At 46.9% G+C, this 21,441-nt stretch overlaps 1 protein-coding gene across 1 annotated transcript in view; it reads left to right on the top strand.

The window, feature by feature from the left end:
* The first annotated feature begins 1,593 nt into the window (after positions 1 to 1,593).
* The window catches only part of LOC147427912 (uncharacterized), a 65,743-nt gene continuing 45,895 nt past the window's right edge, over positions 1,594 to 21,441 (top strand). The window contains exons 1-6 of the mRNA XM_086496470.1: positions 1,594 to 7,085; positions 7,163 to 7,398; positions 7,483 to 7,609; positions 8,115 to 8,337; positions 8,416 to 8,781; positions 8,909 to 9,624. Of these exons, the coding sequence (XP_086352596.1) occupies positions 1,908 to 7,085; positions 7,163 to 7,398; positions 7,483 to 7,609; positions 8,115 to 8,337; positions 8,416 to 8,781; positions 8,909 to 9,624 (6,846 nt within the window). The 5' untranslated portion in view covers positions 1,594 to 1,907. The remainder of the gene's footprint in view (positions 7,086 to 7,162; positions 7,399 to 7,482; positions 7,610 to 8,114; positions 8,338 to 8,415; positions 8,782 to 8,908; positions 9,625 to 21,441) is intronic.

Below are 21,441 nucleotides of genomic sequence, written 5' to 3'. Positions count from 1 at the left end.
AGCTTTGGCATCGAGTACTCTTCACTATGCATCCATGTAGCCATTGCTCTCTTGGCACTCAAATAGTGGCTCCAACTGACCTTTCTAGATCAAGACGCATGACTTTGCTCTTTCCATATGGAAAAGTTTGTACCATCAAACTTTCTGATGTTATCGATGTCTCTCTCACAGAAGAAGAGGCTGTAATTGTAGGAGGTAAACACTACATCAAGAAAGCTACGGCAAGAATCTTGGAGCAATTACGGCAGATCAGATTTTCCCTTGTAACTCGAGCAAATCCTCAACAGAAAATGAAAAAAAAAATGATCTCAATATCAAAGACTAACACATAAAGAGTATGTTTGACTACTGGTGTGCATAAACCGATCACAACGTCAAAAGCACCTAGTCCTCTCTATATATAACCTATGGCGAGCCTTCAAAAAAGGGGCGCTCTACTAACAATGGATTTCATTTGTGCATAAAGTGTATCAAAAGACCATCTCAATTGAGCATAAATCTATGCTAACATTGGCACAATGAGCATGTATTCAAAACGATACATTTATTATTTTATAACCAAGAATTAGTGTGTGAGGACTCTAGTTGAGGCCCTGCTCCAACACCCAATACACCTTGCATGGATCCAAAAGATCACAACACAATACATAGACCCTTAAAAACCAGCGGAATGTAAACATAGTTATCCACAATCACATATTTATGACAATGTACACAAATTTATACGCAAAGTAAGAGATATACTGCTAAAGAGTAGCAACAAGAATGTGTGAACATGCCAAAAGCATATTAGCAATTACCAAGCATGATACACGTAAAATTATATAGGCAAAATCAATAGTGGAGTGAGAGGTCTACCACCTCAACGCATAACTAGATAAAAAAAAGCCTAAACTATACCAAAGTGTCATGATCAACAATTAGGTCTCAAGATTGCCTCACCTCTCACATTCATAAAATAGGCGATCAATTAAGGAGGTCCACAAATGAGGATGAAAATCTTGCACATAAGCGGTTTGCAGGATTATAGTACCAAGCTCACCAAACCTTGCAAACGCACCATACATGGCTCCTCCACACCACCAATGCATTTCGCTCCACATTGACTGAGCCAACCTTAACAAGATAACTTTCTTACGAAATAATAAAAGTAAGGTTGGACTCTACACAATACTAGTTCTGATGCCACTCCAAATATGTCTTGATGGATATAAAAATATGCTCTAAATCATCCATTTGTTTGTGGAATTGTTTAAGCCACACACAACCCAAGGTGTGGTGTTTAAGTTAGGTATAACCAAGGGTCTGACGTTGGGGCATGGCAAGTTTTAGTGCTCGGACAAGGCCACCCATGACAAGGATGCATGAGTGTTTGTTCACATAGGACTCGGCACTCATCACTTGAGCCAAATCATGGTGAGATGTATAGTTTGTACATTGAAGATCTCCTTGTCCTTTTGTACATAGAATGGGTGACATACTACTCCCATCATGGTTGTGAATTTGTAATGGAGAGTGGGAGAGTGGACTCAAATGTTCTAGCTGGGCATGGACTCTTGTTCTATTCATCAGCAAATTGCGAGATTGAATTTTGACTTGCAATTGATAAAGAATTAAGCAGTATTTTCTCGTATTTGGAGGAAGGCAGGAGAAATCTCCTCCCTCACACTCCTGCATTTTTCAGCAGAACCCTGCTCCCCCACCACGGGCGGCTTCTATTCATTCCTCTCACACAGCGCCAAGCAGCAAGGCTGCTCTTGTTCGTATTCATTTCTCTACATTCTTCTGCGTTTTGAGCAGCTCCATCACCCATCATTTTACTCCTCAAGCTTGCCATTTCCCTCTTAGCGTAGCTACAATCAACAAATTATCAAGCTTGTACGCGACAGTCACGGTGCAAAGCGGCTATGGCAAAGTCAGGTAGCTCGTCAAGGTTCGTATCTGTGAATCTCAGCAAATCGTATGGGCAGCCTTCATCTTCATCACCTGGCCATGGCAGTGGTGTTTCCTCCGTGTCAGGGTCATCTTCTTCAGGGTATAGAGCCCGGTTGCAGAGCGGTCATAGTGGGATGGTGGTTCTCTCGCGCCCAGGTAGATCTCAACCTTCTGCTTCTTCTATGAATTCCAGAACAACAAAACTTGTGATCCCTCGTCCTGTGAATCTACCTTCATTGCGGCGTGAGCATGCCGGAAATGATCCCACAGTTCCACTTGTTGGAATGCCAGGATCAACTGGTTGGTCTAAACAACAGGTTATGGCTCCCTCTGGGGATAGCATGGCCGACTCACAAAGCATCCTGGCTGATTCAGCTGCTGTAGGATCTCGTTCTATGACCTCAGAGTCAAGCTGGAACTTTCCTTTGTCTCAAGCGAAGGCCATCGCTAGTCCGGATGGAGAGAATATGGAGCAAAAGGCACCTTTTTACCATTCAGGAGCTTCATCTTCCCAAGCTCCTTCAGCAAAATCAAGCTTGTACATTCCTCCCAGCTCTCGCAATTCCAATGCCCTCAATTCACATCCTATACAACATGCTCAACCTAGTGAGAAAGCCATGGTGGTAAGAGGAGAGGACTTCCCTACCCTCCAGGCAGCTGTCCGGCCCCTCTCTGTACCTGCTTTACAGAGACAACGGGACCTGCAACAGAAGCAGCGGGATAAGCAGCATGAGCTGAAAGGTCAGCATGTCAAGCTGCAACAGCTCTCACAGCAACAGAATACCAAGGTAGATGTGTTGCAAGTGAAGCAATATGCTGGTCCACCACTCCAACCTTCACGGCCTCAGCATACATTGCCTAAACAGCCTTCCATTGCAGAGGGCCTGCCCTACGATGCGCATCGTGCTGCAGAAAAAGTTACCAACAGATTTAATGGGCCATCACCTTTGATAAGGTTGACACACACTTCTAATTGGGGTGATGATGAGAGGGAAACACTACAAAGTGCTAATACACAAGGTTTAATGCAGTCAGATCGCTTGGAAACTGGGCGGCCTCGAAATGGTTACCATTTAGTAGATAGCTGGGCTCTGGATCATAAGGTTGATACTGATACAGGGCGGCCTACATCGAGAAATGGGTCCGTGTCCCATTTTGGCAGAGGCCACAGGGATCTGCGAGATAATAACAGGAATGGTGGTTTTGTCTCTGAAGGAAGCAGCACACAAGACATGAACTTTAGCAATGGTGCAATCAAAGGCTTATCTGGCCAGCAATTTGATGTAGATTCTTGGGAGGATATCACTAGCTGGGGCAGAGGGCCTGCCAGGACTGCTCCTTCAAAGCAAGACCGGGGCTATTCTCCAAAAGAAGTCATCTCTAACAGAGATGCAAGAATTGGCAATTTGAGCAGTTCGTCTGATAGCAAGAATATGGGTTCCATGAGAGACATGCATTTGAGTTCACATAGAGATGTGGATCCTTCACATAGAGGGGATAGACTGGGCACTAATAGATTTACAAGAGATGCTCGGTCCCGAGATGGCAACAGGCTGGATGTTAATTCTAGCAAGCTTGGGGTGGATGATCGGCAGGGGGGCAGGATTAGGAAGAGTGGGGGTGGTTATCAATATGGCAGGTCTGACGTGTCTAGTGCTGGTCGTGTGCATACCGGTGCAAGGAGCGATCTATTGGGACTTGATTATGGAAGGGATAGAAGAGTATCTACCTTGTATGGGCAGGATCCGTTTACAGATGAGCCAAGGAGCTTCAAATCCAGTCAATCACTTGTCTTTGAAGCCTTTGTTGATTCTTCAGGGTTTGAAGCTAAGATCACCAAGAGAAAGAAGGACGAGCTCTCAAGTTTTCATGATCCTGCACGAGAGCATTTTGAAGCTGAGCTGGAAAGGGTCCAGAAGATGCAGGAGCAAGAACGACAAAGACTGGTAGAGGAGCGTGAAAGGGCAATGGAGCTTGCAAGAAAAGAAGAGGAAGAGCGAGAGAGACTTGCAAGAGAAGAAGAGTTGCTGCGCCTGAAGTTAGAGCAAGAGGCAAGGGAAGCTGCTGCTCAAGCACAAAGAGAACAGGAAGAGGTTGCAAGAAAGGCTGATGAAACACGTAGGGCCAGGGAGGAGCAGAAGAATACGATCATGCTGGAAGAAGAAAGGAGAAAAGAGGCAGCTAGAAGGAAATTATTAGAACTTGAACAACGCATAGCATTGCGAGAATCTGGACGAGTTGCAAGCACAGGCTTTTTTGAGAGAGAAAGGACGGAGGATGGAGTAAGACGCGGCGAGCATAGAGGTTTACAAAGGCTTGATAAGCTGAATAAAAACGAAGACCTTGTTTTGAGTAGAGGAGCAATGTCACTCCAATCTCCTGTAAAGAGAGAGTTCATGGATGGGTCTCGACTGAATCCTCTGCTGGTTAATTCTGGAAGGCAGCTTTCTGATTCAAGAGGGGAAAATAGAGCTATTCAATTGACTAGAGGAGAGACACTGGATGATGGGTCAGGCCTCCATTCTGCAATGAGAAACTACCATCATCTAGATATTCCTTCCCATGAGCTTGATCATAGAAGTTTCTCTTTGCAGGAGATGAGCACAGGGCCTAACAGGAGCTTCCCAGTAGGACCATTACAAAATTCATCCCCTGCGTATGGCCAGGAGAGGAATTTTTCAGGTTCTATCTCAAGAAAGGAGCATGGGCAATCTGGTTATGGTGATAGATTCTTAGGAGGGGATCGTTCGTCTACACCTTTGTCGATGGACATTAACAAAGGGTATGTGGACTCCGAACTTGAAAGGGATAGTGATGGTTCCTGGGGTAGGGATAGACATGGAAAGTTCCAAGAAGGGCAGCGGCTGCATTCACCTCCGCTATTCTCGTACAGTAATGGAGGAGAGAATGATTTTTCCTCGTTCAGTCGCCGCAGGCTGTCTCTGCCTAAACAACCAAAAGTCCCACCCCCTATCTTTGGACGGCCAGTTTCACACAGGCAAAGTGTTCAGTCTGAGTCTGAGCAGGCTGTGTCTCCCATGCATACCACAAATCATTCGCAGAATGTACGCAAGGATGGTGCTAATTTCAGTGGCCAGGAAATGACACTGAAAGGAACTTCAGAGAAAGGTGATTATGTTCATAGGCCACTGATTGAGGTCCCAACACGAGAAAGACCTGTTTCTGACACAATAGAGCCACCTAAACCCACAACAGAGCTGCTTGATGAAACTGCAGAAGGGTTTGGAGATATATCACAAACTTGCAAGGATGCAGTTCCTGAGCCAGATGAGATCGATCAATTTTCAGAGCAGCTTTCTGATCTGACCGAGTCTGAAGAACAGTCAAGAGAAGATGAGAAACATGCAGCAGTTGATACGGAAGCCAGTGAAGTTGTTGCGTATGTGGATGAAGATGGCGATTGGAAGGATATGGATGAAGAGACGTGTGTCAAAGAAACGGAAGCTGTCCAAGCTGACCTGGATGAGCAGGAATGGGACAATTCAAAGACCCACAAATATCCCAAAAGTTCTTTGGAACAAGGAACTGAACAAGAAATAGATGAGTCTACTTGGGAAAGCCAACATGCTGAAGAGCAAGGCAGTCTTGTAGATGATGCTAAGGGGCCTGCTGATTCAGATGGGCGGAGGGACCAATTGCTTGTACCATCAACAACTGGTATTCAGGATGAGAAGCACGAGGAAAGAGAATTGGAGACTCTAGGCCCATGGGAAGTTGTGAAAGGAGGTCTTATAGAGATGCAGAATAACTTGTCATCTGGGGGTGTATTGAAAAATTTGCAGGTGGGGCAATCTGAGGGCCATCATCACGGTCACTCTTTTATTCAGCACTTTCAGCAGCCCTTCTCCTTCATGGCAGTACCCCTACCTCAGTCAACCACTATGAATGGCATCCCATTGCATCCGCCTATGCTTCAATCAAAGCCGGGTCCTCAAACACAGCAGGATATACCTTACCCTTTACAAATGGGTCTTTTTCCGAGTACTCCTCTCATGCCTAATGCAATTCAGATTGGCTCCATACAGATGCCCCTTCAGGTGCACCCGCAGATGCCCCCAACAGCGCATCATCATCAACAGCCTCCTGTTTTCCAATTTGGGCAGATATGCCAATTTAGCCAACCTGTGCCTCCCATGCAACCAGCTTTTCAAATGCATCATGCTTTGGGCCAGCCTCTATTGACACAACATCATCAAGCCGATTTTTTCTGTCCGAAGGAAAGCTCACAATTGTCCACGGTTAATGATATCCATTCTTCCTACAGTTCAATTGTTGCCGTCAGTGGCTCAGCTGATTCCTTCTTGGATGCTGCTCTTGTTTCCAAGGATCACGTGGATCAGAATTCCGATGCATGTTTGGTAAGTGCAGCTCAACCCACCTTGCCATCAGTGACATTAGGCCCAAATGAATCTTCCGCACCAGGTGCTGATATGAACGACGCATCAAATCAGGACACTTCAGTTGGTAAGATAACAGGTGGCAGGAGGAGGACCAGTAATGCTAGGAGTAATGGTGTATATGGGAGAGGCAGGGGTAGGACAAATGGACCATATTCTGTTGCGGAGGCATTGCCTGAAAGTCCAGGCAAAGAAGCCCCTCGAAATAGAACAAATCGCCAAAATATCTGTCGTGCTGAATACAAAATTCGCAAGCTATCAGTGACTTCGGAGAAGGGGTCCGAGCTGGGTCTCGATGAAGAAGTTCATGACGTCCCCTATGATAATAAACATAATGACTCAGTTTGTGGGCTTGACGGCGCATCAAGGTCTGCAACTGATGACACATCGGACTCGAGTTTTTACTCACAAAGCTTTGGAGGAACAAGGTCCCAACTTACTAAGTCTGCTCCTAGGTTGCAAGCAGTGCAGGCTGGGTTTAAAACCACTCAAGTTGATGCTGGTCAAGCAAGGATAAGAAGTGCAAGCCATCAGGCCAAAGGAAAGTTAACAAAGCTAAAATTGGATGAGCTTGGGGATACCGCTTCGCAAGGTGGTGCAGATTTTGATTTTGAGCAGCAAGGAAGTGGAGTGTACAATGATAAAGATGACTTCACTGAGGTTAGGTCAAAGCGCAATCTACTTCGAGAACAGCGCGAGATGCGTGACAAAGCTAAGATAGAGGAACTTAAGGTGGTTCTTCAGAGTGTCATATTTCTTATTATATGATTCTGGTATTGCTGGGGTGAGCTTTTGTGTATGTAATGCAGGTAAAGGAGCAGATTGTGACCAAGCAGCAAAAAGTGTTTGGAAAGGAATCGATGCTTTCATCAGGACAGAATCCTGCAGGAAGGTGGTCTGTACCAAATGCAGATGTGGGTAAAAATGATGGAAGGGTTGGGAAGTACCTGACATCTGTGATTGGCTCGAACCTGCAGCAGCCTGGTGTTATTCCTAATTCGACCGTGGTATCAGGCGCTGCTGCAGATGAGCCGAAGGTCTCCAAGTAAGAAATATTATAGTTAGACGAATTCTTTTCGTGACTCTGTGACTGGCATCTTGGCAATATTTAGAAGATGTGTTTGTACAGGGCTTCACAATATCAGTCAGTGGCAGTTGGAGCACATGCTGATACACAAGTATTTTTGCATGGATACTCCAACGATAGCACTCCTACTATCAATGCTGCATGGGGTGTGCAAAGATCATCTCATGAGGTGAGGATTCTTAGTTTCTTCTGTGAAGGCAAGCTAGGGTATGCTTTTCATGCGAGTGGTCCGATGATGCGTATGCCCAATTGTTACTGTCCGATTGAATTAACTTCTCCTTTTAGTGCTAGGCTTCAATTGGCTTCTCTGTCCTCCATGTTCGTATGCGAGACAGTTACTCTTAGGCCTCAGTGGAAATGTTGATGTGTGGGGAAGGGTGTGTTGCTACCCAGTTCTCTGTTGTCTATTGGCCGTTCATCGCAATAGTGTAAAAATTGGGAAACCTTTGATAGTTATTAGTGGAAGGTAACCGCGAGTGTTATTGAATTTGGGCGTGTTCCTTGTTTTAATAGGAGTTCAAAAGCCTTTCAATTGAGTAACTTTCAGCTGTTTTGTAAGCATGGTCGTTATGAACCACATCAAGTTAATGTGTTCTTAAAATAACTTGCGTGAGTTTTTCAAACATGTTGGCCTTTGCTATGAAGCAACATTTTTGCTTGTGTGTGTTGAATAGGTTGTTAGCTTAACACAGATCCAACTTGAGGAAGCAGTGAGCCCTTTTGGTTGTGGCATATCATCTCAAAAGGCCGCGATTTCTGACAGGAGTCCTACTAGTTTGGAACCAGGGACTTTACTTGCCTCCGGCTCACTCAGCAAGCTTTCTGCACCAGTCAAGGCGCCAGTTTCAATGCCAGGGCCTCTAAGCTCACTTTTGGCTGGAGAGAAGATACAATTTGGTGGGTTTGCAGGCTCTCCTGTGTTTTGAAAAAGCTAGTTTTGTTTGAGTTAATCTATAATGGATTTTGACCTTGCAGGTGCTGTAACCTCGCCAACAGTCATCTCCTCTTCCAGTCACCCTCCCTCTCCTTTCATTGGAGCTATAGGCTGGCAGTTTGGATTGGATAAGGCTAACTTCTCATCCCATCATTTAAGTCTAGCAAGGAATTGTTTTAGGCAGGATTGCAAGGACACATTTTTACCCAGCAAGGCCACTCCCAGGGTGGAAGACGATGTGAATGGGCAACTTGTAGATTCCGAAGCTGAAGCAATGGCTGCTGCATCTGCTGTTGCAGTAGCTGCTATAAGTAATGACGAAGCAGTAAATATGTATAATGATGCAAATGCAGCTCGAGGTGGTGGGGAACCAGTTGGGACTTTTAGTTCCTTTTCTAAATCACCCGGTGAGGAGGGTCTTTATTCTGTCAAAAGTTCTTTTTCTGCATCATCTGATGAGGGGATCTCCATTTCATGCACACTTTGATTCATATCCTTGATCTCAAACCATGCAATCTTATCCTCTCATTTCAGGACTTGATGGGACACGGGCAGGAATAATTCAAACTCAAAGCAAAAACTCGGAAGTTGATAACGCCATAGCTGTAGCACTTCCTGCTGATCTCTCACTGGAGACTACTTCAGCCCCACCTCAACCCTCGGTTCCTCTTTATTCTGTCGCTTCAGAGATCATGCCACAACATTTACCAAGCAGGGGTTCATCCTTCCCGATGGGCACCATCATGGGAGGACCAGTTTTTGCTTACGGCCCTCGTGAAGATGCTGCTTTTGCTTCTTTTGAGTCCGGGTTTGCAGGGTTAGGAGCAGGCAGTGTTGGAGGATGGCAGCATAGGCTTTCAAATACCTCGGATTCATTTTATGGAGCTCCACTGCCTTTCATGAGTCCTGCTGGACTACCAAGCATGCAAGGACATCCTCACATGCTAGTGTATACCAATCCTTTCACCCCTGTTGGCCAGTTTGGACAACTTGGAGTAAGTTTCATGGGAACTACATATCATCCTTCAGGAAAACAGCCTGATTGGACGCATACACCGCACAGTGCATCACCAGCTTCAATGAATCAGAGTGGGGAGGATGTGAACGCTGGGAAACCTCCTGCATCAGATATGCAGCATAGTGTGCTTGCTTCCAATTCTCCCCAAGCAATCTCTGCAGCAGGGTGCTCCATGATGCCAGTTCCTGCTCCGATAAATGTTTTTGATCCTAATTTTACTTCTCCTTTTCAGGTACTATGCATACCGACTTTTAAAATTGTATTGTGTACTGGGGTTTGCATGAACTCAGTAGTATTAATCAGGTGCAAGTGGATGTAGGCAACGTCAAGAGTTAAGAGTAGTGAGAGGGAGCTTTTGCAAATTACAGTGAAGTGCACAATTACATAAGCGATCGGCAGATGCCACAAAAAGAATCAAAGGTCTCGCCTGGCATTAAGATACCTTAAGGGCCCAACCTTTTAAGCTCTCCAAATTGTCAACTCAAAGGGAAAAAGCGATTTCATCGCATAAAATTTTTGTACTTAAGATAGATATCAATGGGACCTTGAAAAGGGTTTGGTGCATTTGCAATTTTCTTTAATTCACATATGCTGAGAAACAGTCATGGGATACAGATGCATGTGCAAACATATGTTAAGCTGTGCACCTGCATTGAAAAAGATCATTTTTTTACAAAGAGACCTTTATGTAGAAAAGTACCCTTAGAATTGGAGATGTGTCAGAGAGAAGGTTGGCATTGATTTCATAGTAACATGTGGAGGATAGTGAGCATCCAAAGGGTGCTCACTGCTGATGACATTTGTCAGGATGTGGAATATTTGGGTTATACTATCTGAATGTATATAAGTCATGCATGCAGCCACAGCTGTCTCGGAGATGAAGCTCATGACCGAAGTCTCTTTGATTACATTTTAGTGTTTCCTTTAGCTTTGTTTCAAGCAGGGGCATGGGCTTCGGAGAGTAGGAGTCAGGAACATAGATTTACATGCCTTGGAATGCTACAGTGGCCTTCCCCCGGACTCTATCTTTCTTCCCCTACGTTCTCTCTCCTTGCCTTTCTGTCTCTCCCCCTCGTGCTCAGAGCTTGCCACCTTTAGCTGCCCTCTTGACATAGTGTCATAGCCCAGGACCAAAGGTGGGGGAGAGTATTGAGATTTCCTCCGGAGTCTGCATTTTCCAGCTGGTGAGAGAAGGGAGCTTTGCACTTGTGTTTCCAGCCCTTGTAGACTGGAGCTAGCTGCCTGGCAGGACTTGCTGCTGTGTTTTCTGTAGAGGAGTGCTCTCTTGTACCTGCTGTGTTTCAGCATAGCAGACAGCAGAATTGAAGAGGGTGGTCGCACTTCAGCAGAAAGAAGACGTGTGCTCGACTTGTTTTTCATTAGCAAGAGGGAGTTTGTTGTGGTTTTACCATTTGACAGCCGTTGGATAGCGGAGGAGAGACTCTGGATTGGTAAGATTTACCTTCGGGAGGGGCAGTGCTCTCAACCAAAGAACACTCCTTGTACTTGCTGCCATAACCAGGAGTTCAACGTACCTCATTTATTTTCTCCCCCTCTTTTGTGAAGTTGTTTTTAAATAGCTGTCGTCTTAGTTTTTGTTTCTACTTTTTAGAACAAATAAAATAAATGTTATTAGTCTCGCTTCATTATCTTATTTTACTTTATTTGTCTTGCTTCATTATTTTATTTTATTTACAACTTTCAATGTGTCTTAATTTTGCATTTATAACGAGGATTACAGTTTTCTATGTGTCTTTCTATGTGACGATAATTTTGTAAATCGGCGCCTGTTGACAGATGTTTCCTTCGGATCCAGGACTTTGATATCTCATGTCTTGGTATGGGGAGGTTTTCATTGAAGTTTCATCTTTAAATGTTAAGACTTTTCTTACCCTACTAAGCTACATTCCTTAGCTGTGTATCTTTGTGGTATTGGTGGTCTCAGCTGTACTCTAGATGGTGGTGGAGGACTTCCCGTTTTGTTTGGACATTCTAGATTTGGCTAGTATGGAGACTAGGCCAGTTATCTGTGCTGCGTTCCAGAGCCTATTCTATGTTTGCTTCATCCCTCTTTCCACTCAGGATTGTTTGGCTGTGGAGAGGGTTTAGGGGGGCCTTCAGGGTCTTCTGTTGACTAATTATGTGGACTTAGAAGGCTTGGATTGCGGAGGCCACCAGATATTTGATGCACTACTGTAAGGTGCAGCAGAAGTGAATGTTGATCTTGCTCAAGATGAGTGCTCCGAACTGTGCTCAAAGGTTCCTTTTACTTACGAAAGGGAGAACTTTCCGTTCCTTTAGTGAGAGAGAATGCAATGATCACAAACAAAGTGAATGCTACTGTGAATGAAGCTGTTGAGAGAGAGAGAGAGAGAGAGAGAGAGAGAGAGAGAGAGAGAGAGAGAGAGAGAGAAGAATACGACACTAGACGGTTCTCAAACCCTCCTCCAAGGGCCCCCCTCTCTATGGTGAGAGAGGTCTATGCTATTGATTGCACAAATCTGGTACAATGGTCTAGATGCAATGGACTTGCTGACGATGTCGATGACAATGATGACAACGACGACGACGAGGATGGGCTGAAATCTGAAATCGCTACGGCTGCTGAAATCTCTATCTGCTGATGTCTGACACTGTGTCGGCGAGGACGGCGACGCGACGAAGATGCGTTGAAAACGCAGATGCTGAAATCTGTGGACAGCGGGCTGAATCTGAAAACGTTGGCTGACTCGACGGTACGACGAGGATCTGCTGCGGGTAGGTGAGATCTGCGAGGCTAATGGCTGAATCTGCGGTGTCTAAGTGCTGAAAACTGAAAACGCTGATGTGCTGGGCTGATCTGACGCCGGAATCTACAAAGCGCTAGGCTGAATCTGCAAACTGAAAACGCAAGGCTGATCTGTAGCAAAAACGCTAGGCCGACTCTGCTGATGGAAACACTAGGCTGAATCTGCTACTTGAAAACCCTAAGGGAAAGGAGTCCCAAAAACGCTATCTGCTTTTGTTGGCTAGAAACACTAGGGCCTCTTGTCAGTCTTGTTGAGAAGGTGCACTGTAAGTTGCTGGAACCTCTTCTGCCTCTTCTGCCAGAAAGTGCTAGCGCTAGGTTTCTTTTGTAGTAACTTAGCAAATTCGCCCTACTCACTTTTCCAACAAAGTCACTTATTAAATAATAAGTGAAAAATGACTAAATAGGGAAAATGGGTTCTATGCACTGTAAAATGCTCATGAATGTCATGCTAATGATCATGCTATGTGCAACTAGAAGATATGCAACTACTCTAAGTGCTTGGACATGCACGGCCTGCGCACAGGCTCACAAAGGTGCCAGAACACTTCCTAAGGTGACGTGAACCCTGGACCTGAGATAGCTTCTCCACATGCACATAGGGTTAGATGTGCACGTGACAACTATGATTGTTTGGTTGCAATGAGGTTGTAGATGAAAAATGAGTAAATAGGGAAAATGCGTTCTATGCATTGTAAAATGCTCATGAATGTCATGCTGATGATCATGCTGTGTGCAACCAGAGGATATGCAACTACTCTTAAGTGCCTGGACATGCACGGCCTGTGCACAGGCTCACAAAGGTGCCAGAACACTTCCTAAGCTGACCTGAACCCTGGACTTGAGATAGCTTGTCCACATCCACATATGGTTAGTTGTGCACGTGACAACTATGATTGTTTGGTTGCAATGAGGTTGTAGATGTCAAAGTGCAGCAGAAGGTGGGTATTCATGCGTAGAGGAGGAACATGAGAAATGAAATGTATATTAAACGTCTTCAAAAGGCCAAGATGACCTATGAGACCAAACTGATACAATCCTTGTGGATCTAATCCTATGTCTGGATACAAAAATAAAATGAAGTAAAGTGAAAGACTAAAATAGAGAGAGAGAGAGAGAGAGAGAGAGAGAGAGAGAGAGAGAGAGAGAGAGAGAGAGAGAAAGAAAGAAAGAAAGAAAGAAAGATTTTTAACGTCTATGTCAGGCCGAAATCGGCCTATGAGACAAATCAAATGTACATTGTGTGTATGTCATCCGTCTATCGGAAAGACAAATGAAACAAAATTGATACAAAACTGAGCTGAAAGTAGGTAGTGGAGTATCTGAGGAGGGATGGAGCTCTATCTCTAGGGGTATATGCATGTCTGTATGCTCAAGGTAGTACAATCATGAGAATGCATCAAGCTATCTAGCTCCATCCTGTACTAATGGGGGGGTGTAAGATGTGGTACATGGGTGGGTCTGGTGCCAAGGCTACCCGGATGAAAGCTGTCGGGTCAGCCCTCATCTGAGCCACTCGCTCCTCAGTGGCACGGCGCTCCCGGGCTCGGATCTCCTCGATCTGTCGGTGGTGGGAGCTCGCGCCCCTGTAGCCTGTGACTCGTGGTCGTCGTCTAGCTCGGTTCACCTCCGCCTGTGGGAGTGTCACTCCCCTCTGAGTGTCTGGTGAGGGGGGGGCGGAAATCCTCTGAAAGAAGTCTGTGAGCTGCGATTGTCTCCCCTCTGTCTGTGTAGCTGTGTGTGGCTGTAGTAGTGTGTCCCGATGGCTCTGTATCTCTAGTAAGAAACGTCCGAGCTGTCTCTGATCTCGAGATTCCATGATCTCTCGGAGAGTGGGCTGTCCTCTAAATAGGGCCTCATACCTGCCTCTGATCTCAGTGTATGCTCTGCATCTACATACAAAGTGCTCCTCACTCTCCACCTCTGTGCAGGCTCTGCAGATTCGCTCCCCCCTCGGAACACCAGTATGTCTCCCGATCTCAATCTCTAACCTGTGTGAAGCCACTCTCAGCTGACCAATCGCCACCCGTGAGCTATGTGGCATATATGTGTCCATGTAGCGTGGTCTCTGTATGAACCCCCCAGATAATATGGTGAGAAACTGGTCTCTGTAATCTGACATCCTCGTCCCCAAGCTAGGTGCCGCCCAGACTCTCCTAGTGTATAGCTGCCACAGATCCTGTCTCAATACCAAGTTCCTCTCACTGCGAGAGAGGTGAACATATGGTGAGTGGGGGTCGTACTGGAATGGTGGTAGGCTCTCCATGTCAAGACCGTGTCCCTCAAACCATGCTCTGACCTGTGAGTACCATGCTCTCTCATGTCCACTCTCTGATAGCTGTATAGCTGCCTCAAATGCTCTACGGGTAAGTCTGTCAGGAGGTAGCTCTCTCATCCTCTGGATGAAGCAAACTGTCTGGAATAGTGCCTCTACAACCATAGGTGGTGTGGCGAGCTCGGCTCTAATAATGTCGTGTGGCACTGTCTTCTTGCTGCGGAGCAAGCGTGAGATCATATATACCTGTGGTCTCTCAAGTTGTGTCCACTGGTCAGCTGTCAATCCTGGTGCCCATACTGCCGCCGAGTACATCAAGGCCGGGGTGACTAAGGTGTCGAAAAGCCACCCCTTCGTGCGGGGCTCCTGAAAGTGTGCCTGGTGGCACCTCCGCTCTAGCATGGCCAGAGCTGCATATCCTCGGGTGAGCCTGTCAACAGCAGCCTGCCTCATAGTGAAGGGTCCTGGTAGGCTGGTGAATGTGATGCCAAGGTAGACATAGGAGGTGACTACATCAACCTGTCCTCCTGCTGCTGTGAAGGTGGCGGCGCTCCTCACTGCACTGGATGTGTGAAAGATCATAACCTTGGTTTTGCCAAGGTTCACAGTCAACCCCCTGTTTGTGCTGAATTCGTCCAAGGCCTCAAGATGGCGTTGCAAGCCCTCGGGTGACTCTGAAATCAACACAATATCATCAGCATATAACATGATGTGGACCGGAGTACCTGCTAAGTCGCTCCCCTCTCCCCCTGCTCGTAGTATGTAGTCGGAGATCTCGTCGATGTATAGCCCAAAGAGTGTCGGGGAGAGTGGGCATCCTTGCTTAACACCAATGGTGCTAGCAATGGTCTCTGAAAAACCGCCTGGGCAACGAACCCGACCCGCCACCCTCTCATATAGAGCATATATGGCCCAAATCATCTCTGTTGGTACCCCAATGCTGTGAAGGCGCTGGAAGAGTCTCTCGCGTGGGACTGTGTCAAAGGCCTTGCGGAAGTCCACAAAGCAGCAGTAAAGCCTCTTCTTCCGCGCCTTTGCCCCATCAATGAGGCAGCGCAGAACGAAGATGTGGTCAATGGTGGAGAAAGCTCGTCTGAAACCTGCTTGGCCTGGAGCTCGTAAACCCTCGATCTCTGCGTAGCAGCTGAGCTGTGCCTCAAGTACTGCTCCATATAGCTTGGCCATCGTGTGGCCAATCATGATAGTCCTGTAGTTCCCTGGGTCCAGGGTGTCGCCAGATTTGTGGATAGGCACTATGGTGTGCTGTGTCCACTCCTCTGGGAAGCCCTCCCCTATAGCCCGGTTGAAGACATGTGCAATCAACGGGGCTATAGTGGAGGCCGCATAAATGATGTGCTCACTCTGTAATCCAGTATGGTCAGCTGATCGTCTGTGCTGCATGCGGCGTATGGCCCTCTCTACCATCTCTGCCGTAAAGAAGGAGGAGCACGTGGGGCGAGGCTCGTGTGGTTGTGGAATAGGAGGCTGCCCTGGCACTTCATAAAGTCGCTCTGCATAATCATGCCATATCTGTGGATCCTCAATAGCTGTAGTCGGACGTGGCTCGCGTAGGGTGCGCCATGCCGTCGCGCTATCCATGCTCATGAATAGGCGGTATAGCTCAAGCTCCTGTGCCTCTTCGAATGCTCGCCGCTTTTGGCGTGTCAGCGTCTTCATATGCCGTCTGGCCTCTCTCTCTGTGATCTCTCCTAAGGCTTGTCGTGCCTGGAGGCGTCGGTATAGCTCTCTGCACTCATCATCATACCAGCGGTTCTGAGGCATAGCCCCGGGGGGGGGAGTGCGTCCTGTGTGAGTTGTGTGTGGAAAAGAGCTAATAGCTGAAGTGTGGAGAACGGAAGAGATATGTGATGTGAGAACTGAGAGTGGTGTGGATGGGTGGAGGAGACATAGGCCATGTTCGACCTTGGCCGAGTAAATAGAGGCTAACTCATGTGTGAAATGGATGGTGGTGTGTGGAGTGCGTGTTGTGGAGCTGTGTGTGATGGTATCTCCGGTGATAGAGAAAGAGAGGTATGTGTGGTCGGCTCCGATGGGTATGGGTGGAATGGTGAAGGATGTGATAAGGTGTGTAGCCTCCCTGGGTCCCAGAATATAGTCGACTGTACTCCCCCCTCCTTCTGCAACTCCATGTGGCATACAAGTCAGGCCCCCTGAGGTGGGCCACTGGACCATCCCGTTATAAATAACGAGACGGTGCTGGGAGCCAAGTCGAAGTAGATGTCGTCCATAAGCTGTGACTGGAGCTCTGTCTGCTGTGTCTCTCCTAGTAGCCTCCTCATCTAGAGTGTGTAGTGTCTCTGGGTCCTCATGGTCATATGTCTCACACTGCTCACTGCGTGTACGAGCATTGAAGTCTCCCATAAGGAAGACTTCACCCAGTGTGGAGTACTCCATAATCTCCTCCGTGAGGCATGCGTACGGTGACTCCTGCTCAATAGGGGCGAATCTGGAGCCTGTGGGAGCAAAATAGCAAAGGGCAATGTAGACGATCCTGTCTCGTGAGAGCTCGAGGCGAATCCACATGTAGCGGGCCTGTGGGTCCCGGGCAACAATCTGTAGTCTGCTGTGAAGCCCCTGTCTAAAGAGTATGGCCACTCCTCCTGAGCCGCGAGTGGTGTGCTGGCGCATACATCCTCGATGTAGAGACTCCCACTGAAATCCATGTATCCGTGGTAACCCTCTCTCCGGGCTCTCGTGTGTCTCTGTAAGTAGAATGATGTCTCGACCTCTCATCACCTCCTCAAGTCTCTCTGGGTGTGTCCATAAGTCTCCATTGCAATTCCAAACCGTGACATGAATCTCCTCGTGTGTCCCACAGGCCGCGAGTCCCTATGCGATGGTCTTGCCATCAATGATAACCCTACCATCCCGATATACTGCCTTCTTCCCTTCTTTGCGGGCTTGGTGGACTCGAGGCATGCACGCGCGACGGTGATCTTGTTGCATCTTTGTGAGGTCATCATCTAGATAAATCGGTGGGCCGTCGATCCCTCTCAGGATGACCCTCTTTCGGAGGAAGGAAGTTCGAGACTCCTCGGAGGCGAATTGGAGGATGAGAGCTCTTTTCTTTGGATCTTTGCCGGCTCTCCAAACTTTGGAGAAAGGGATCTCTTCTTCCTTGTATCCCACTTTCTTGCATAAAGCTTTCCCATCGCTTTCGGGTGTAGACCCTTCTTCTTCTTTGATGCCGGTCACTCGCACATTGAGACGGCGAGCTTGTCGCATCTTCTCCTCTTCGATGGTTGTGTGTACGATGAGTACTTCATCTTTTTGGGCTTCCTCTCTTGCTACCTTCTTGATGTTCTTTTTGACTACTTCGACCCATCCTTCTTTGGTGGCCTCTAATTTGTCCTCAATGCTTGCGGTGAGGGCTTTGGTGATCTCCTCCTTGAGGGCTTCCTTAGCCTCCCCTTTAATCTCTCCTTCCTCGGGGGTGAGGGATGTGAGGGAAGCATGAAGGAGATCGATTTGTGCCTTCATCTCTTCTTGCTCTTTCCTCCATCTCTCCCTCTCCTTCTCGTTCTCCCGTTCCCTTCTCTCCTTCTCCTCTTTGAGATTTTGGATTTCCGCTCTCATGTCCTCCTTCTCTTCGTTCCATAGCTTGATGAAGTTGGCTTTCTCCTCCTTCCATATTTCTCTCTCCATCCGCCATTCCTTCATGTCCTTCTCCAATTGTGCAAGCCTCTTATTCGTGAGCATGAAGGACGTTGTCTTCTTTGTCGGTGTCGGCGTCTTGATGATGGGGGAAGACATGGTTGGCTTCGTAGCTACCCTCTCTTCATATTGTGAAGAAGAGGGGAAGAGAACACTCAGCTTGTGTGTATGCAGGGGGCAGCGGGCAGGGGATGGGGATGGGGTGTGTGTTTTCACTTGACGTGCAGGGAGCAGCGCAGCGCGCAGGAGGGAGCAGCACACAGGGGTAGCGTGCAGGGGTGGGGCAGCGCGCAGAGGAGGCAGCGCGCAGCAGGGAGCAGCGCGCAGTGAGCAGCGCGCAGGGGAGAGAGAGAGATTTCTTAATGTCTATTTTAGGCCGAAGTCGGCCTATGAGACAAATCAAATATACATGTGTTTATGTCCTCCATCGATCTGAAAAGACAAAACAATCCAAACTGGTACAAGATAAGGATGAGGATAAATTTTAAAGGCCTTGGTTTGTGATGGGATCTATGGGGGAGAATGGAGCTCTAGTACTAGGGGTATGTGCATGTACATTGCTCAGGTAGTACAACCATGCAAATGCATCAGGCTAGCTAGCTCCATCCTGTGTCAATAGGGGGGTGTAAAATGTAGTACATGGGAGGAACGTGAGCAAGAGCTGCTCGGATAGACGCACCTGAGTGAGCCATCGTCTGGGCTCGTCTCTTCTTAGTAGCTCAAAGCGCTCGGGTCTGGATCTGTATGCGGTGGAGTTGTGCGGCCTGACATCCACTGTCGTCTGGCCCAGCTCATCTCAGTCATATAGAGTCACTCCCCTCAGTGGATCTGGGAGTGGACGGGGTGTGGTCCTCTTGTAACAGACTTGGACACTCCAAGTCAAGATTCTACCGCGACACGACAAGAATTTACTTCAAAACAGTTCACAGTTCACAATTGATTCGACATGGCCCGACAGAGTTCCATGCCTAGAGATATTGGCCCCAAAGACTGGCGCCCCTTTGTGTATTTCTTTTTGTATTAATGTGCAACTCAAAGTACAAGGGAGTGGGAGGCTCTCACTCTCAGACTTTGCGTCCAGACGCTCTGAGAAGTGGGAGGCCTGCCCACTTATTTATTCATTACAAGGGATACCAAAAGCAGAGCCCCAAAAGCTGTCCCAAAAGCATTCAATAATAAAGCCTTTGTTTTCTTCTCAAGCCTTGGAATAAAGTAATTGAAAAATTAAAGGTCTCTCTCTCTCTCTCTCTCTCTCTCTCTCTCTCTCTCTCTCTCTCTCTCTCTCTCTCTCTCTCTCTCTCTCTCCCCCCCCTTGCGTAGCAACTGCCGTAAAAAGCTGCCAGCAACTTCCGTAATAAAGCACCGCAAAAAGCGAAAGTCCGTACATCATGCCACGTCAGCATCCCGTAATCTTCGGCGTGAAATGCGGGGGCAGTACGGCAGCGCCACGTCAGCATTTCGGGACTGTGCACATGCCAAAGAGAGGGTGTGTGCGTACTGGGCAGCCACGTCACTTGGTTGTGACATACCCCCCTCTTGAAAGCATTGTAATCGCCCTTGATTACTCTTGCAAAACAGACAGAAGCCATAAACTGTCTTAGCAGACACTGATTGTTAGTACTGACGCACTAGGAACACACATCTAGCATATGTACCAATCGATAGTCACATCAGACGACATCACAGGACATCACTTGACATCACAGGACACCACATGACAAATCACATTCAACATTCATTCGGATCTCAGACCATGATTTATCGACAACGCAATTAGCAATCGCATCTAGATCCACTCAGGACCTTATAGATGCCCGATTGGTCAATCCCTATTGCAACCATGTCTATCGAGATCATTCAAACCAAAATGTTGCAGTCATTTCGTGTATCAGTTCTTGCACTTAACAAGTCAAGAACAAATCAGTATCACATGATCGGGAATTCCAGTTCATAAAGTCATATAGCAGAATACTGTCAGCTCACAGTATCCCTGAAACTCAAAGAGATATCAGTGACTTTAATATCAAAAATCGAGGCAATATGTTGACAAAGGAGTGGAGCAACTCCCCTCTTATGCATACTTGCTGCACTAGATTCCACCCAAGCTGAGTTCGAGGTTCCATTTAGAATAGACTATGCTAATCCAAATGCTTCAAGCTAAAGATTCTCAATTTGAGGAGTATCTGCTAGGTACTCCTCCATCCACTTCGCATCCAATGCAGGTTAGTCCTTGAATTAACCAAGAACCGCCTTATCACTTTACCCTTAATCTTTTTGTCTTTATGTGCCAGTATCTGTTCGGGAACAAGGATCTCCTCGTTTTCTTCCACTTCGGGTTGCTCATCAGGCTCCCCATCTTCGGGCACATTGCCTTTCAAAGGCTTCAAGAGACTCACATGAAAAGCATTGTGAATCCTCCGAGTATCGGGCAGCTTCAGTCAAAGGAGACATCATTTATCTTTTCGGAGATCTGGAAAGGTCCGTAGTATCGCATACTAAGCTTTGGAAAAAGCCTCTCCTTTCCCTTTTTCTTTCTCAGGCGTGCCTTTTCAAAACGTAAGAGCACCCAATCATTCTCCTTCAATTTCAAATCGCGATGATGGCGATCTGCTGCTTTTTTTCTGTCTTTCTTGAGATTTTTGCAAAGCCTCGCGGACCTTGGCGAAAGCCGTGTCCAAGTCTCGCGTGTACTCATCGGCTTAAAACATCTTATCTTTCGTGCTTAGGAAGAGTGGAGCCTTTGTAGCTCCTTCAATAATCTCAAATGGCGCCTTCCCCGTCGAAGAGTGTATCGTGTTATTGTAGGCAAATTCCACCAAAGGTAAATATCTTTTCCCATTGAGTCTTTTGATCCGAGATGTAAGACTTCAATAAATTTAGTACCACTGAATTGGCTATCTTAGATTGCCTGTCAGTCTGCGGGTGGAAAGATGATGAGAACTGCAACTGCGTGCCAATGTTCTCCCAAATAGCCTTATAAAACAAACTCATGAATCTAGGGTCCCTGTCGGAGACAATCATCTCAGGCATGCCATGTAATCCGAAGATCTGGGGCACAAACAGTCTCGCTAAGTGATCCGGCTGGATTGTTTTCTTCACTGGAATGAAATGAGCTTGCTTGCTAAATCTGTCAATAATAGTCCAGATACCATCGTGACCACTCTGTGTTCTCGAGAGATAAAAAATGAAATCCATTGCAATACTTTCCCAGGGGCGGGTGGGTATGGGCAAACATTGTAACAATCCCTGTGCTTTATGCCTGTCATACTTGACCTTCTGGCATACCAAGCAGCGCACAAACTCGTCCACAT

Source organism: Adiantum capillus-veneris, chromosome 23, assembly GCF_014529385.1.
Source record: "Adiantum capillus-veneris isolate H3 chromosome 23, ASM1452938v2, whole genome shotgun sequence".
Lineage (NCBI taxonomy): Eukaryota > Viridiplantae > Streptophyta > Polypodiopsida > Polypodiales > Pteridaceae > Adiantum > Adiantum capillus-veneris.
Note: the sequence above shows the minus strand (reverse complement) of the source record. Positions and strands in the feature narration are given on the sequence as shown.